At 43.8% G+C, this 13,049-nt stretch overlaps 1 protein-coding gene across 1 annotated transcript in view; it reads left to right on the top strand.

The window, feature by feature from the left end:
- The window catches only part of LTK (leukocyte receptor tyrosine kinase), a gene marked incomplete at both ends in the record, with an annotated part of 96,227 nt that overhangs the window by 62,723 nt on the left and 20,455 nt on the right, over window positions 1-13,049 (top strand). Inside the window, 6 exon segments of the mRNA XM_084263141.1 lie at window positions 1,162-1,256; window positions 7,257-7,358; window positions 9,812-10,001; window positions 10,534-10,684; window positions 12,661-12,819; window positions 12,823-12,867. Coding sequence (XP_084119267.1) covers window positions 1,162-1,256; window positions 7,257-7,358; window positions 9,812-10,001; window positions 10,534-10,684; window positions 12,661-12,819; window positions 12,823-12,867 — 742 coding nt within the window.

The following is a 13,049-nucleotide window of genomic DNA, read 5'->3' on the forward strand; positions in this document are numbered from 1 at the left end:
GGTCTGTGGAAGTGGGAACTAATGTCAAATTCTTCTGCTACCACCATAGCTAAAAAAGAGGTCATTCAAGAGACCTTTGATTTTTCACTTGCTGCACCAACACTTACACCCAAAGCGCTCAGATCCTATAGGTATGAATGCTTTCATTTAAGCACAAGGGGCCATTCTTGGATTGGGGTAGAAGCAGCTTATCCCTAAAGATTTTGATGCAGCTATGCAGCATTATATTAACTGTGGATATGGACCAACATTTGGCTGGTGGGTGGAATACATGCACATACTTTATTGCCACTAATCTGGGAAAAGTGTGTTCCTAGGCTGAATGATTAATGTGTTAGGCAGGTCAGTACTTGATCTCTCATAAATCATCATTGAGCTTCACCAGTGACAGCAGTAGAGGTCCTCTCCATATGCTTTTAATAAGGTCTAAATCGACTGGACATCAGACATCTGTTTATTTCTGAAATTTAATGAAAAACAATTCAGTCCTATCCATTATAAGGAGAGCCTTCAGCCCGTTTTCTTTCCCCCTCGTGGATTCAGAATGTGGCAATGCATGTGGGACATGACAGGCTCCCTAAATAAGTAGAGAAACACCTGGTCATGGTGGAAAAGGATGAGAAAGCAAACACTTCAGGGAGTTATGGCTGAAATTTAGAATGTCATGACCTTCAGCTGAAATAAACTCCTTTCACCTTGTTGAGTTACACTGTCTGAGGATCAGGCCCAAGATTCCTGTCTATTTGGATATTGTTCTGTTGTTCAGGTTTTGTTCTGGTTATCTTGGGGTGGAAAGAAGGAGATTCTTTATTCCCTTCCCTTTGCACCTAATTCCTTTTTTCTAGTAATTGAATAAGGGTGGCTGTGTATTAGTGAGGGACGCTACCTTGTGTTTCTACATGTGTGTGCGGATAGCAGGGCATGTAGGGCTCTCATTCTTGTTCCCCATGTAATGTGGTTTGTCCTTACTAGCTGTTGATGTGTGGATATGGTTTCTAGCAGGCCCTTTTGGCTGCTCAGCAGGGCTTGTCTGGAGAAAACATTCTAAATAGTGAGGATTGTGATCTGATGATCAAGCAACAATGTATTTTTAGGTGTGATGGTGGGGTTATCCCTTTCCCTTTTCTCTGTCTTTTCTAATGCTTGTGTCTTATTACATAGGTTTCACCTGCAACTCCTGGCAACCTGGGGCTGGAATTCCCAAGCTGACATTGCTGTCGACAACATTACATTTGGACTGGACTGCTTTGCTGATGGTGAGCCACAAACGTTGCAGAATCCCTTAACAAATTTGGGTAATGTAATCAGCATCCCACAGATCCGGAACACGTGCTCTGTTTCTCCCAGAGTGCACATGGATCGTCTGTGTTAGCTGTTACAGCACAATGCCATTTTATCTCAGGTCTACTGAAGACTGCAAGTAGAGGCAGTTTTACAGTGTGTCAGAGTCTCCTAGTGTTCTTTTTTCCTCTAATCTGGGATATCCTGTATCACGTAACTGAGACCTGTCTGTGTATCTTGGCAAGAAACACAAGCCTTGCTCCTTAGCCCCAAAATGGAAGGATTACATCACACTGCTCTTCTGCAGTCCCTGCTGAACTATGCACCCTGGCAATGGATAGCTGAAGGGAATTTGTTGAAATCAAAGGGGAAAGTCACCACATTTTAGGAGAGGAAAGGAAGAAACAAAGTAGTAAAGTGACTTTCTGACAGTAAAGTTTAGAGGATCGCAACAGGTTTGGTTTACCCTGCAACGAGGTACACCGACTGTTGCTGCCAGCTATATAACAGACATGCTTTCCTTTGCTTCACTACTGCGAATGTGACTGACAGCAATGTATTGCACTGAAGAATGGAGCCACTGCTACCCTCTGAAGCATATTGGCAAGAGCTGGAGTTTCTTAGCAGACAAGTGGAAAGGGATTGGATACTTGAACCGCTTGCAAATATGAGAAACTGCTTTCTTTTTGTCCCTGGAGAAAAGAACTATATGTTCTGTCGTAAAGGAACGGGAGATTACGCAGCCCTTGAGCAGCAGCTTCTGTTGCCGATATGTGTCAGTAGTCCTGTGGCACTCTTCATGTGTCAGCCACCACACTCAGTATGTCAGCAGTTAGGGTAATATGTCCCTGCAGAGGCTGGCTGTAGTCTAACACAGCATATTGGAAGGCTTATGTCTCAACAGGCATGTGGTACAAGTTCATCAACAAAAGCCCCTTTTCCCTCCTACCTTTGCCTGGTTCTCTGTCCCTTTGTTCTGTGGGCACTAAACCACGCTTGTATAAAATGCTGAGCATGTGCATTTTCTTTTGACATTTGGAGGAGGAGATGCCCCTTGATGCTAATGTTATTTGTTCACTCCAGATCCTTAACAACCCTGGCTCCCAGATGCTTTGGGACCCCCATGCTAATGCTGCTTTGAAATCTTTTGAGGAAACAGAAGGGGGTGATTCCAGATGCTTTTGTGCCAGCTGATGTGAACTGGAGTGTACTGCCCTCCTCAGAGCAAATACAGCCTCCAGTTTACTTGCAGACATTTTGCTGGTCCTGGGGTAGGGATGTTTCTTTTGGCAAGGAAGTAGGGTATAAATGCCACTGCAGCAATGTTATCAGAGCTTATCCATTAGACTGTCTAAGTTACTCCTCGTTTTCAATTAGTATAAATCGCCTGATGTCCAAGAGTGGCTGGCACTTACCCCATCTGAAGGTGTGACCCAGAGATGTGTGACTCATGCAGAAGAAAGACATCACGAAGGAAACATGTTTCTCGGAAGCCTTGCACTTGCCACTGTTCCTTGAATCCTCTTTGCAAATTGACGTTTTCTCGCCTCTGAAAGCAATCCCCTTGCATTTGTCTTCCCATGACTTTAATTCAGTTAGGTTGCAGAGAAGCCCAGCAGCTCTGCTGTGTTTTCAATAATGAAATTATTTCTCCCTGGCAAGGAGAGATTTCAGATGTCAGAGATGGAGCCAATTAAGATCCAAGCAGTGAATTCTTTGCATGAGGGCAGCAGGAAGGATGAATGGCAGGAAGGAAGAATTTGCTGCTGGCTAGGATGTAAATACTATTTTCTCTATTTCAATTCTGTAGTTCAATTGCTGTACAAAATCCAGCGCAGACTTTGAAAGCGCTGCTTGTCCATATGTAAGCTGGGAAAGAAGGTGAAGTTTTTCCATGTACCTCAAAATCGAGAGGAAAAAGTCTATAAGATTCAGGAGGAAAACAAGTGGGTAGTGAGGGCAGCTCAAGGGACATCAATAAGGACAATAAACAAACCGCCCATTCTTTGGATGGCAGCTCCTGGGCAGACACAGATGTTTTCCCTGTGAAAAAGGTGAGATGAAACCACTTTCTGGTTCATGAAATCGCCTTGTGTAAGATGATGTCACAGACCAGATTACATGGCTCTGGTTCCTTGTGAGAACCTTTAGTGACAGGCATAAAGGTATTTTAGCATTTTAGTTAACTAATGCTTCCATAGGAAGAGGTCTCAATTTTGAGACTCTAAATATGAAAAGGTGGGCTGGTGTGGCAAATAGAGTGCTGATTGTCACCCTCCTTGCTGCTTATGTGGTTGCTGCCTTTGCTACTATCTTTTGGTGCTCCGAGCATTATATTGTTGCAGTTAAGATTAAGCCTATCAAAGTGCACTCTGCTGCCTGGGCCTATGGTTGTGTTGTGTTCTGTGCACCATTTGTGATTCCCCAGAAGACTGTTTTTTAAATGGCCGGACTGTCCAAAGAAAAATGTTGCACTCCTTATATCTGGTTCTTGATTTTTGGAGTGCCTGACCCAGCAAAGTCTGGTTCTGTTGACCTGCCAATCTCATTGCTTGGGGTGAATGGTGGGGAGCGGCTCAACCCTCAAAATTGTCTCATTTCATGGACTTAAAGAGTTTACTGGAAATACCAAAGGGAAGGGGAAAGCTGGTGCAGCTTCCTCATTCTCTGTCTCGCTCCAGGACAAGCTGAAGAGGCTTCCATGAATACTCCAACCTGCATCAGTAAAGGTGGATCTCTGAGGAGACCATGCATGCTTTGGGGATCCTGTGGGGCACCTTATTCTGATTAATCCTGGCCATGGGACCACAACTTTTTTCATTGCAGTCCTAGAGACAGAGAAGTAGGAGTGAGTTACTTTAGCTCTTTTCCTGCAGGAAATGCCCTGTCTTTTTCCTTTGCTTTCCACACAAAAGGAAATGTAATAGCGTTAGCTAAATCCTAGAGAAAGGAGTCCTATGCTTTTCATATTTTCCTGATACAGGCAAACATCAATATGAATTAAGTCTTGTTCCCTTCCATTCACTTACAACCAACATGTTGGCTGTCAGAGGAGGTGGCGGAAGCTAAAAAAAGACTGGAGCACCAACTCTAGATCCCAGGGCTACATGACCTTTGTAGAAAATGCCACTTTACAAAGTCATGTCTGACCATGCATAAAATACCTGCCTTCTAAGAGTTAATAGCTCTTTGGGACAGGGTGGTGCTCAGCCTGTCTTGCAGTTTGTCTGCTGCTGAGCACAGAGGGACAGAAGCTTCTTCCAGCTCATGAGGGTTTGAGACTGTTTAGAGAAGGAGGAAAGACTGTTTGGAAGCAAGGCATTACCTTAGGATACTCAGTTGAGATGCTGCAAAAGAAATCCATGCAGAAGCACAGACAGACTCTGTATTTCAGAGAGGGGTTTACATTCCTTCATTCTGGCAAACATAACCAGACTTCTTGTATGCCTCTAAGTATCTGAAACTGTTGTGACCTTTGGGATTCATAATTCAGAGCAGACCTTGGGAGACCAAGCAGCTTTTCTGGCCATGCATTGTCTTTTTCATTCGGTTTTCCTTCTTGTCTTTGATCCAGATCATTTGTTTTGGGTTAATTTCAATTTTTGCTGCCTTGACAACTCCATCCATTGAAGTTCTGCATCTCAGTATGAACAGAGTGTGTCAGTATAAAGCTCCCTTTTACTTCCATCCATCAATGCTCTTTCAGTTAGACCTGGGGGGAATATTCTCAGGCGTAAAAGCGCAGCAAGGTCTCCATGCTTCAATTAGTTATTTGGCCTTTCTGACACAGCTAACAAGGGTGTTAATTATCACTATTTAGAGCAGTGGCTTTGCAGCAGAGATAATTGCCCAGCTGGAACCGAGTGAGTCTTTTTTGAATAGAGCATCAAACAGCTGTTAGGTTCTCACTCCTGGAACAAATTGAAATATTTGTAATGTTTTTCAACTAATGAAAAATGTTCAGTATTAAATTAACTGAGGGCTCATAAAATGGAAGGCAAACTCTCCTGGGTTTTTTTTATGTAGTTTTTCCAGTTGGGGTGGTTTGACCCTGACTGGAGGCCAGATGCCACCAAAGCCACTCCATCACTCCCCTTTTCAGCTGAACAGGGGAGAAAATATATATTGAGAGGCTCAGGAGTGAGATAAGGGCAGGGAGCGATTGTTCTGCAATCAGCGTCACAGGCAAAACAGAAAAAAGGAAAGAAAACTAATTTATTACACTGCACTGCACACCCTGTGACACCAGTTGGATAATGAGAAGCACCAGATCTTAAAGCACCTCCCCCCACCCATTCCTTCTTAGCAGGTTTCACTTTTGTCATGGTTTATCTCCCTTCTTCCCTGCCATTCTGGCACGGGGAGGGGAGGGGCAGGGAATGCAGGAATGGGGTTTCAGTCAGTTCCTCATGAGTTGGTTTCCTTCTTAGCCGGAGGCAGAGGATGGGGGACATTCCTCACATCCTTCCCCTGCTGCACCATGGGGTCCCACCCACAGGAGACAGTCCTCCACAAACTTCTCCAATGTGAGTCCTTTCCCACAGGGCTTCAGCTCCTCACCAGCTGCCCCAGCGTGGGTCACTGCTATGGGGTGCTGTCATAAATCATAGAATGCCTGTCAGTCTCTGAGGTCCAGACTGCTCCAGCCTGGTCCCCCAGGGAGTTACCAGCCTCCTCCCAAGCAAACCTGCTCCAGCATGGGTGTCTCTCTCATCTCTGTGTCTCTGTCTCTCTCAATGGGCAGCAAGTGCTGGCAGGGGCTTGTTTCAACATGGGTCATAGCATGTCCTATATGTCTCCACCTGCTCCAGCGTGGGGTCACTCCATGGGCTGCACGTGGTGTCTCGGCCTTTTCCATGGGCTGCAGGAGGGACACCCACTCCACCATGGGTTTCTCCACAGGCTGCTGAGGCATCTTTCTCTCCGGCACCTGGGGCGCCTCCTGGCCTTGGCGTCTGCACAGCTCCTTACGTGTTCTCACTCCCTTTTCTGGTGGCAAAAAGCGGCTGCTTGTGGATTTTTTCCTCCTAAACATGATTCCTAGAGGTGCTGTGACTTTTACTGGTGGGATCAGCCTTAGACAACATCGACTCCAGCCTTGAGTTGGCTGCTGTTTACTCTCTCGGGCCTGCACAAAACTTTTAGCTGCTTCTTGCAGAAGCCAACCCTCCAGCCCCCCCTTCTGCACCAGAACCCAGCCACGCAAAACTACAACTCCAAAGATCTGGATAAAAGTGGGTAGTTTAACTATTGAAACAGGAAAACAGGATGCTTGCAGATTATAAGACAAGGGTTCAATTACTACTTTTTCCTGTTGGGAGGCAGCTTTGGTTACACCTGATGTTCTCAATGCATTTGGATGCTTTGGATCAGCAATTGCTTTGAAGTCCCTCCTCTCAGAGAAAGGGCTGATTTTTGAAGGGATTTGTCACTGGTCAGAAATGTAGCATTTTGCCCCATGCTTTTTCAAAAAAAAGGTTTGTCCAAAGATTTATGGCTGTGTCTTAACTGTGTGTGTTAGTGAGGCATGTAGTTTCATTTACTATTTCATTCTCTAAGCAAGGTCTGAAGTTCTCAAAGTTGGTTACTGAGAGGAGAGCAGTCTCTCAGTCTGCTTTACTTACCATGGGGCCATTCAGAACCATTGATAACAATTTTGTTATCATTCTCCTTTACACCTTCAAATGTTTGGCTGTCTAAAATTGTCACCTGGCCCTTTGACCAGCAGAGCATCAATGCCTGGTGATAGTTCTGCCACACTATGCTTGTCCCAAAGTCTTCAGCACAGATGCAAGTACTGATCCCAAGACATAGAATAATTAAAAAATATGATTGTTTAAAGCATCTTTTCTGCCCAAATATTATTTACTTATTTTAACCAAATGTTGTTCTTGGTTCATTCATGTGATCTTTAAATTTCCCTCTCTTTCCTACCATTCTCCCATCTCTCTCATCCGTCCTACAAACTACTACAGGAAGACAGCCTAATCAGTTTTCTGGGAAGCGCCAGTACCCACAGGAGATTAGTACCGTGGATGATCATCTTCTGAACCCCCTGGAAGAACCCTCCCTCCCAGGTAGATGATTCAGTACTAAAAACCTGTTTCTTGACTGTAAGAGTTGGCTCCCCTCTTGTTCCTCTGTAAGTAGGGCTACAAAGATGATTAGGGGAGTAGAACATCTCATCTTACTTGAAAATTTTTAGTCTAGAGAAGACTGAGGGGGGGTGGAATCTTATCAATACTTAGAAATATTTGAGGGGTGGGAATCATGTGGCTGGGGTCAGTCTTTTTTCACTTGTTCCCAGTGGCAGGACAAGAGGCAATGCGTACAAATCTGAATATAGGAAGTTCCACCTAAACATGAGGAGGATCTGTGGGAGTGCCAGAACACTGGTAGAACAGGCTGCCCAGAGAGGTTGTGGAGTCTTCATCTCTGGAGACATTCAGAACCTGTCTGGATGCTGTTCTGTGCAACCTGTTCTAGGTGGTTCTGTTTTGTCAGGGGAAATTGGAGTAGATGATCTCCAGAAGTCCCTTCCAGCCTCTGCGATTCTGTGATGATCCTGCCCTATTTCTAGATATAATCCATCCCAAAGGCGTGGAGACCATGTCAAGTAGTCTCTGTTTGGGAATAGGGTAGCAGTATGCTGGAGCTATATTCACTGGTCTTTAAAGAGCAAGACCTCTTTGAAGGAAAGCAGAATTTTGAAGGAAAGCAGAATTTTTAAGTAAAGAAGACTGAAGTAAATGCAGAAGCTGCCTGGGTCAAATTCCAAGTGCACAAAAGCCAGCCCAGGAGAGAAAGGTGTAGTACATCAGTACAGAAAGCTGGGACTTGGTGAAGCTGAATGGGCGGACAATTGGTATGTAAAGGTAAAGATTCAGGGAGGGTAAGTAAGAGAGAATCTGGAAATCCACTGGGGAGAAAAACTCGATGGAAAACTAGGGGAACAGGGGACACCGGGGAACAGTTCACTGATAGCAGTAGAGACTGCCACTCTGGAGGACAGAGAACTACTGTGTGAGTGAGAACTGTCTAAAGGAGGGCCTGAGGGAGAAAGGGAGTGTTGCAGGCTACTTTGCAAGTCAGCAAATACCTGTGTGTGACTGCAGCACCTTCTGAAGACTGTTCCCACCTGAAATGTGACAGTCTGTACTGTCAGTTCCTCTGTGAGCTGAAGGGACAGAGATTTCTGTAATGTAGCTAACACTCATACCCCGATGGATCTGCATGTTTGTAGGATGACGTCTCCTGGGGAGAGGTTTTCTTACTTTTCCCTTTAAGCAAAATTATAATTTAAAAAAAAACATTTGTGATTTTTACTGTTATTTTAATCACCCAGAACTCTCAAACCATTTTAGTTCTGACTCTGGCCCTGATGCATGCACTGCACCATACAGATTTTAGATATATTATTGAATAATTTTATTCTTAGCCCCATCTTATTCGCTGGACAAGATGGATATGGTCTTGGGTTGTCAAATGGAGGAGGTGGTTGCTGCTGCATTGTTATAGAAACAGAAGAGTAATACTTGGTGAGAGCCAGGAAAAAGTTTGCTTGGAGGAAAAGGGCCCCCACTGAAAGCAGCAAGAGACTGTCCCCCTGACTGTTTCTGCTGCCACAGGGTTCTTGTGCAAGCCTGAGAAAAATCAGTTACAACTTTCACCACCCTTCATAGCTGGTGACTAGCTGTAACGTCAGATGTTTTCAACTTTCATTTCTGTTCCAGTCTGGAAAGTTGAACAATATCTCCTTGTTTCCTACTGGGATTGAGAAGAGAGAATTGGTAATGTCTGTGAGACACTTGGGTAAATGCCCTCAGATGTTCCACCCTACCCCCAAACAATGCACTGATCTGCAGGCCATGATTTATTAAATAGTGTGCAGGAAATATAAGGTGAGAGAGGAGGAATAAAGCAAACAGGGCCTGTATACAGAGCACTAGTTGTGCTATGACCAGAATAAAGATAGGCTAAGTACTCCATGATCATATAATTAATAATCTTAATATATAAATAATTAATAAATAAATAATCTTAATAAATAAATAATCTTATAATAATTGATAAATAAATAATCTTAGTGGATTGTATTACGAGGGAGGTGCATTCAAGTCGAACAGATACATTTAACTTCAGCATGTACTGACTTTTCAAGTCCTCAACATTGTAAATGCAAGTTTAAGCATTTTTTGGTATGGTTATATTCCATAAACATGTGACCAAATAGACATGTCAGGTTTTAAAGCTTTGTAGATAGCATATACTGCTGAAACATGCTCTTTGTCATGATTGCCTAGTTTTTATATATAAATTGATTGATGTTCTTTGTGAATAACGGTCTTGTCAATTTTGGTATCAAAGGACCATTAAGGAAACATGTCAGCAGGAATGGTTTCAATGATACCTGCCCTTTGGTTATCTAGTTCTGTTAGTTATTACATGTCTAGTTCTGTTAGTTACTACACACATCTAATAAGTAATGGGAAGCTCACATCTGCCCCAACTCTTGCTTTTTTGATCACAGGAGACACATCTGTTGTTCTCTGGTGGTTCACAACATGTGGTGCCAGTGGTCCCCATGGGCCGACTCAAGCTCAGTGTGACAATACCTACAAGGACAGCAACGTGTCAGTGACCGTGGAGAAAGAGGGCAGACTCCGAGGAGTGCAAGTCTGGAGAGTGCCAGCCACAAACCGATACAGGCGAGTTTTGGCGTGTGCTGGAGGGGCGGTTGCGTTTAACTACTTTGTGCTTGTGGAGTTTCATCAAGAATAAATGTGGGACCATCTATACTGAGGGGGTGAAGGGGCAGTGAAGTGGGAGAGAAATAGGAGGGCTAGCTGTAAGGATCTGTGTCTGAGCTCCCTCCTGCAAAGCATGGAAGGGTGGAGTAGTGAGTTAGAAGAAATAAGAACAGAAGTGAGTGTGGGCATGCAGTGCAGTGATGGTGCTGTCATCATTTCAGTCCCAAAGCACTGGTCTTCTAGATTTGGCTATACCAGCCCATGCCATTTTCTCCTGAAAACTCTGTCCCCAGTGCTCTGGTACAGAGTTGGTTTATCCTCTTGAGCAGCCTCAGCTAGGTGGGTCTCAGACAAAGAATGACCATGAGTTGCTGCAGCAGGGGAGCCTGCTCTGAAGCAAAGCCTGTTTGGAAGTGCAAGCTAGGGAGAGCTTGCAGATGGAGTTGCTGTGGGGATGAGAAGTGTGAGATTTGTCTATTTAACTAGTTATTTTTTCTTTCAGGATTTCTGCCTATGGAGCAGCCGGGGGAAAGGGAGCCAAAAACCACAATAAGAGGTCCCACGGGGTCTTCATCTCGGCCACCTTCCAGCTGGAGAAAGATGAACTGCTGTACATCTTAGTGGGGCAGCAGGGGGAGGATGCCTGCCCTGGGGTGAGGGGCTGCACCAGCGCATGTGGGCAGAGGCTTTGCAGATACGATTCAGTGAGATTCAGTGGATGGCTTGGGGTTTGGTGGTGAGAGATAGAAATCCCAGAATCCAGCAATGAAATACAGTCAGAAGACTCGGAAGAACCAATAAACCAAGTTAGAAAGAATCTCAAAACAAACATAAAGAATTCTAACAAATCCAAAATGCACAAACAAATATGAAAACCACAGGAACTTTGCTTTAAGCTCCTGGTGTTTGAAATAAGTTCTTCATCAGCTTTCTTCTGTTTATTTTAATCAGGGAGGTAGTAGGCAAGAGTTGTATGCTCCCTCTCTTGTTTTTCCACGGTTTAGATTTCTTTCTGTCTGCCAGGATTTCAGGTAATTTACTATTATTTATGGAAGTATCCAGCAGCTGTAGCTACATGGTGTTAGATACTCTCTAAGCTTAGAGACAAACGTCTGAATCCAAAGCCTATCAAAACCAGTGGAAATTTCCTCACTATGTACCATGGCCCCTGGATTAGGCATTTGTAAAGGCAAAGTGTGCTCTGAGAAGAAACAGAAATTGATGCTGTGGATACTTAGGTATGTGTCCTCTAAAGCTAGACCTAGGGATTTGAGTCTTTTTCTCACTTTTGTCTTTTCTGCATGAATTCTTTGGCGTGGCCTCTTCCAAGAAGTGTGATCAGTCAGCCTGTGCCTGGGCACAAAGCTGTTTCCTCCCCATAGGTAGATGGCTGGGATGCACACACTGTTCTCGTAGGCACTCACAGTCACCCTTTACCTTGCCCAGAGCATATGAAGCCTTACCCAAATACTGCAACGGACTGTAATACCAGCCTTTCTTCACGTTAGATAGTACAAAAGTTACATCCATCTAACTAAAACATACATCCATGTATCTGGGGTTTCCTCTCCGGTGCACTCTCTAGTTTTAGGTCATAATCTCCAAAGTTGCCCATTATTGCCTTGCATTTCGTTACATGTTTTCCAAATTACAAAGTATAACCCAGCCCTAACTAGTTCCCTTTGGAAAGTTTCCATTCATTTTTCCCACTTCCAAAGCCCAACTTGGAAATCCTGATGAATCCATATGCTGAGTAACTAATGTTTGGGTTGTTTTCCTTTCTCTGAGGGAGTTCTATGGCTCCAAACCTTGATTCTCGCTCCTTAGAGGTCCCCCAGTTGCTTTTCCCTCATTCGTAGCTACCTTGTCATCTTTCGTCCTCTTCTTTCAATGAGAGGACACAGGCAATAAAACTGGTGTGGCACTGGTGGCATGACGTGACATGGTGCACACAAGTAGGGATTTCACCTGCACCAAGACAAAATTTGTAGTTTCTGAAATCATTCAGACTTCATCATCTGAGAGAAGTTGGGCAGATTTACAGAGTCCTGTGTCACAGACGCCACAAAAAAGTAATGCTACATGGTCAAACAATCTTTACTTTTTAGGCCTTTTCAGTGCCCTCTAGTATTTAGCTGGAATAGGAAGCTGGCACTCCAGATTTCTGTTTCAAGATGGGTCAGTAGTTCACTCCTACATGCAGATGAACTCTCTGCTTTGGTCATTTATGATGACCTTGAGAAATACCTAATAATACTGCAGTAAGCAAGTTCTGAGAATTAATGCATAATTCAAATACATTTTTAATGTTGTTGGGTATAAGAAAATCTAAATACTCAAAATATTAATTCTGTGGTATCAGTAATGAGTTATTGTTGTATTGTTTGGGGTTTTTTCTGTGAGCATTTGGTAATATATTGGGTGTGCAAATCAGAGGTAACAGACATATCCATCCCTCGTCCGTTGGTCCTTGTGTCCTTTCGTAGAAGAGTTCTCTTTCCACTCAGATTATATACCGATTTATATATGTCTGATCTACATCACAAACAATATTATCCTGAGATATACAGACAGATTTCAAGAGTTGGACTTTGCTGATATTATGAATGCATCTCTTGTCTCCTTTCAGGGCAATCCTGAAACCCAGAAGATCTGCTTAGGGGAGTCATCTCTCATTGAAGAAGATTACAAAAAAAAAAAGGACCTGAAGGACTGGGTTGGAGGAGGTGGGGGTGGAGGTGGAGCAACCTACATCTTTAGAGTGAGTATGTCATCTCTGCATCCTGCCTGAGCAGTGGCCAGCAGAGCTACTAGTTTTCATTGTCAGTTGTTGCATGTGATACTCAGTTCTTAAAAAAAAAACTGATGGAAAAGGTAAAGGAGTCTCTATCTCTCTCTCTCTTTGTCTTTTAAATTTTATTTCTTTGTGTCTTTTCATAGCCTTGATCATACTTGTCACTGTTACTAAGGAAGCTGAATTGGTTCATCAGTTCTTGTCAGTTCAGGTCTGGGAATCAC

The sequence above is a fragment of the Gallinula chloropus genome (genome assembly GCF_964237585.1).
Source record: "Gallinula chloropus genome assembly, chromosome: 4".
Classification (NCBI taxonomy): Eukaryota; Metazoa; Chordata; class Aves; order Gruiformes; family Rallidae; genus Gallinula; species Gallinula chloropus.